The sequence below is a fragment of the Antennarius striatus genome, chromosome 8, assembly GCF_040054535.1.
Source record: "Antennarius striatus isolate MH-2024 chromosome 8, ASM4005453v1, whole genome shotgun sequence".
Taxonomy (NCBI): domain Eukaryota; kingdom Metazoa; phylum Chordata; class Actinopteri; order Lophiiformes; family Antennariidae; genus Antennarius; species Antennarius striatus.
In genome coordinates, this window is record NC_090783.1 from 1,252,501 (window position 1) to 1,257,500 (window position 5,000).

Here is a 5,000-nt window from a genome sequence, read left to right on the forward strand (position 1 = left end):
ACGTTTGTTTTTCTGCTGAATTTCGTTGAGAACTTCGCCACCATTTGGGCTTTATTGGAACTACAACCCTTTACAGAACATAATGCTTACATACGATAAAAAAAATGTCAATCTCATGTAAGTGAATGAATTTCAGAAGGATATTTGGTTGATAAGAAACAGATAATAATAAGATAAAAGTTAATATATATTATTTTACTGACACTACTTAGAAGGTTGGATCTAAAAAAAAGTTCATGCAGAATTAACAAAGCGGTATGTTGTATGCAATAAAAATGTCAAGTATGAGGAAAAAACAATCTGGAAATATAAATTAGTATACAGAAAATCCTTCAAGCAATTTTGCTGATATTCGGAAGGTTGTAAAAAATATGACAATAATACAATGGCATCTTAAATCTACACATCCCACACCAGTCGTGAGCATTTGGTTTATTTTTATTGGTTAAAATCAAACACATCGAAAACATACACGTGAATCATTTCCCTAAGTGTAACGCTGACTTTAACAGTTCGCACAAAGAAACATCACACATTTCTACGGCCAGCTACACGCTTGTACAGTAGAAAGTATATATCTGCATGTATATACTTTAATCATAGAATTCAGTCGTGTTTTTTGTTGCTGTATTTTTACGGTCAGTATTATTATCCCAAAATAAAAGCATCTCATTACCCTCGAAGCAACAGAAAGGATATATTTCATCACAATAACACTCAATAACAGAACAGAGATCCTTTCTTTAGTCGTTTCTTTTTAATACAGAATTAGAATAATGCCCTAAAATAAAGCAGAATCCTTTCCCAACACTCTAATATACTGAATTATAGATTTACACATATTTATAGAGATGGATATACTTTATTCTTTAAGAAAATGGTGCAATGCATGTTCATAAACACTCAGGATGTTTGTTGTTGCCTCATTTGTCGATTTGTTGAAATAAATAAACAGATTAAGGTAATAAATAACCTGCAGAATCATTTGCTGATCGATACCAAGAGGTAAATTTAGATCTGGGTTTTTACTAACGGATAGAAAGAAGACTAGATTCAGATCGCTGTTGTGTTGTGTTGTGTTGTGTTGGGGGGGGGGCGCTGTCCTGTGTTCATCAGATCTTGGCAGTCAGCACTAAGGCAACAGTAGAGGAAACACCATCAAACCCACAGCCGAACCCCAGATGACATGTTGGACCCTGAACGCACCGCTCAGGAGTTTGTGTCTGAAATAAAAGCCGATTGGTCGCTCTACCGACTGACGGCCAATCAGAAGATGGGATCTGATGCGTCGCTAACGTTTCTGTAAAATTCCTCCTGAACCTCAAGTTTCAGCTCTCAAACACCTCTGATGGAGGTCTGATGATGATGATGATGATGATGATGATGATGATGATGATGATGATGATGATGATGATGGTGATGAACCCAAAAACCAACGAGCGGAGCTGAAATTTATCACCAATATCTCTGAGTCACGACCTGAAAGCACCAATAATACTGCGCCGCGTCGGCCTCAAAACAATGCCATGATGGAACATCTGGGGGGGGGGGCAGGTGGGGTTATATTAATATTAAAATTAACATCAACGGTCCCCAACCTCCACGGACCGGGTTACAAAATAAAATACGACCAGCATCAAACTGTTTTATTCTAACTATAATAATAAAGGTGAACCCAGTTTGAATCAACTTTATTAGCAGCGTCTTTGTGACGTCACACCGTTTGTTTCCTGTTGGTTCTGCTAGCTTGGGGGTTTCAGTTTAGCGCTAATGTAATCTGTGTTAGCGGCCGGAGCGGCCCCTTTAAGAAGGTAGGCTGTTTCTGTTCTCGTTAGTCTCCGCCCACTAATTTGAATATTAAAGAAACTTTAAATACAGGCAACTTTGGCCTGACCCCGCCCCTCTGGGTTGCCCCACCCCCACCCCTCCACGCGTCTCAGTAGTCCTGGCGTTGGTAGCTCCCGGTGCCGTCAAACGGCCCGTCGCTATTGGCCTGGCCGCCGCCCCGCCCTCCTCCTCCTCCTCCTCCCCCCACCGGGCTCTCCAGGTCGTCGCCGCCGAACGAGGTGTACGGCCCCCCCCCGGTGGCGTCCTGGCTGGGGTCCGTGTAGTCCTGGGAGAAGAGGGCGGAGTCGGCGCCCAGCTTGTATCTCTGGAAGGCCAGGAAGGACTGGGCCGCCTTTTAGGGTGGGGGGGTGGAGGAAGAGTGATGAAGAGGAGCGGGGGGGTGAGGAAGCAGAGGAGTTAGAGCGGAGGAGGGGGCAGAGAAGAAAGAGAGAGGTTAGTCGGCTCAGGAGCAGCAGGTTAGTCGTCCACGCCGCTGGGGGCGGAGCCTATTCATCAGCAACATGTTAGCGTAGCGTTCACGTCATTATAACACGAAAAAAATCCCATGATGCTCAGTTCGGGTCTAATCAGTTTGAATTACGTGATGCCATGGCAACGACTCCCTCACTTCCTGTTGCTGTCTGATGACATCACATCCAGGAAGCTGCTCTTTTTTTCAACATTATGTCATCGAGACCCTAAGCGACCAATCAGAGATAAGAGGCGTGTCTGAAGCCTCCAGGCTCTGATTGGTTGTTTCCTCCTGTCGTCACTACGAGCAGCGCGAACGCAGCGTTAGCTTAGCGTTAGCAGACATAAGCCGACAGTTCTTTGGTGAAACAGCAGGGGGTGTCGGACCAGCTGTGGAAGGGTTAACGTAGCATTTAGAGGGGGGAGGGGCAGAAGACATAGCAACATCAGACTAAAGGCTGGCGGGGGGGGAACAGTTTGATGTATTCCTCCTCAAACGTCACGTTCTTTAGCTTCTCCATAGAGAAGAGAGCCTGAGCGCCCTGTGGGGACAACGAGCACACGTGAGGAGAGGAGGAAGAGGAGGAAGAAGAAGATCCTCCATTCATCCGTCTGTCACCAGGTGTGGAGTGTCGTCGGCGAGGCTCCGCCCCTTACCCAGGTGAAGATGGAGAAGAAGGAGAAGGTGATGGCAGCCCGGGCGGCGTCGCCTCCCGCCCTCATTGGGTTGTCGTCACTCTTGGTCACCTGCCATTGGTTGGCCAGGAAGCAGAAGCCCACGAACCACATGAAGGACCAGAAGGCTGTGGAGACGGGGACACGGTTAGGGCCATCTGACGCCGTCGCCACCACCCCGTGCCTCCGACTCCTCTATGGCGGCTTCCCATGGAGACAGGAGGAGACCCGACAACGACCTCCTCACCTGACAGCCCGATGTCGGCTAGCACCGCCTTCTTGCGGTCCTTGACGCTGCTGATCTGGGGGAAGTAGACGTCCAGCGCCAGGAAGGCCAGGCAGCAGAGGAACGCCATGGAGCCCATGAACACGCCGTAGTTGCAGGCGTTCTGGTTGCGGTTGAAGATGCAGAACTCCTCAACCTCGTTGGGCCGGTTGATGTATCCCTCGTTAGCGATGCAGCCGAAGATCACGATGGAGAAGAGCTGGAGGAGAAGAGGGGGATGGGAGGTGAGACAAACCCCTCCAGCTTCCTGTTTGGTGAACAGGAAGTGACATCAGCGTGTCATTCAGGTCATTGTGGTGGAACGTCTCAGTGGATTAAAACTTTAATTTAGTCCCAAATTACCTCAAATGGACATTACAGATTGAAATTTAAACACTAACGACTTACAAACAATTCAATTTACAAACAATTCAACTTACAAACAGCCTCTCTAACCTGTTGTGTTCATATGTGGATTAAAAGTTAGTTTAGTTCCAAATGACCTCAAATGGAGATTATGGATTGAGATTTAAACACTAACTACTTACAAACAATTCAACTTACAAACAATTCAACTTACAAACAGCCTCTCTAACCCGTTCTGTTTGTATGTGTAGTCCCTAATGACCTCGAATGGAGATTATAGATTGAAATTTAATCAATAAAGATTTACGAAGAATTCAAATTACAAACAGCCTCTCTCTGTTCATATGTTGAGGACTCCCTGTTTCTCCCCTGCTATCGAGCAGCAGAGACGCCAAACGTCACAAATAGAGGCGACAAACTAAAATCCTCTCCTCTATTTCACAATAAAAGCATGGATGACTGTTTACCCAGCTGTTGTGTGTCTGTTTGTGTCATCAATGACAGCAACACAATGGAAGAACACCCACAGGATGGGGGGTGGGGGGACACGGCGCCGGCGTCCTGTCCTGACGGCGGTGGAGGAATCGGGCGTCGACAGACTTCTAAAGGATATTTGAGATGAAATCTATTTCCTGCGTGAGGACAAGCAGATGAATATTGATCCACCTGCAGGGGCGGGGTTCCCTCCACGCCGGCGCCGGTTTGGACCCATTTGGGAAAAAAAACATTTAAAAACATTTTTTAGTGGCTTCAAACCGATACTCCCCATAGCAACGCCAAACTCCACCACCAGGTGTCGCACTTCGCTTACGAGTCGCCGGCTCTGAGCCAATGAATGGGAGCGGCAGCACCCATGTGACCCCGGACCTTTAAGGCGATGACCTCAGCAGGTCGCGTGTCTTTGAAAATGACCTTCATCATCCTCTGTAGGTCACATGACTGGTCACCTGACCAATCAGCAGAAGCCAAAGCGACGTGAAGAGCAGATCCCAGACGCTGGCATTTGGAAGCTCCATGTCAAGATGGGGGGGTGGGGGGGTTGTTGAGAGGGCGGAGCATCAAGCCAGAAGAAGGATGGGGGCGGTGCTATTTTTAGACTGCCTGCATCATCGCCCCCCCCTACTGGCGTTCTTGAAGACAAACGATATTCAGGTCAGGAAGCGACGCCTGAATGAACGCATGACATCACGGGGACCATTCCATTTCGGGGGGGGGGGGTCACGCCGTGACCTTTGACCTACAGCCAATCACTTCCTGTCGTCACTTCCTATAAACCAGGACAGTGCCGCCCGCAGGGCGACACGGTTTGGTTCCAGCGCTCCCCTGAGAACATCCCGCGGGCCCTGAACGCACCACCAGGGGATTTCACCCCCCCACTGGTTTTTAGTTCTTCAGT

The 5,000-nt window shown here is 47.8% G+C and overlaps 1 protein-coding gene across 2 annotated transcripts in view; it reads right to left on the reverse strand.

Annotated features, from left to right (window-relative positions):
* Positions 1 to 378: 378 nt before the first annotated feature.
* LOC137600014 (synaptogyrin-1-like) overlaps positions 379 to 5,000 on the reverse strand; it is a 7,911-nt gene continuing 3,289 nt past the window's right edge. Inside the window, exons 2-4 of one of the 2 annotated variants that reach the window (XM_068321338.1) lie at positions 3,221 to 3,458; positions 2,956 to 3,101; positions 379 to 2,179 (exon numbers count right to left, since the gene is read on the reverse strand). In XM_068321338.1, coding sequence (XP_068177439.1) covers positions 1,937 to 2,179; positions 2,956 to 3,101; positions 3,221 to 3,458 — 627 coding nt within the window. In that variant the 3' untranslated portion in view covers positions 379 to 1,936. Of the gene's footprint in view, positions 2,841 to 2,955; positions 3,102 to 3,220; positions 3,459 to 5,000 lie in introns of both variants that reach the window. The other variant, XM_068321339.1, reaches the window with a different exon arrangement.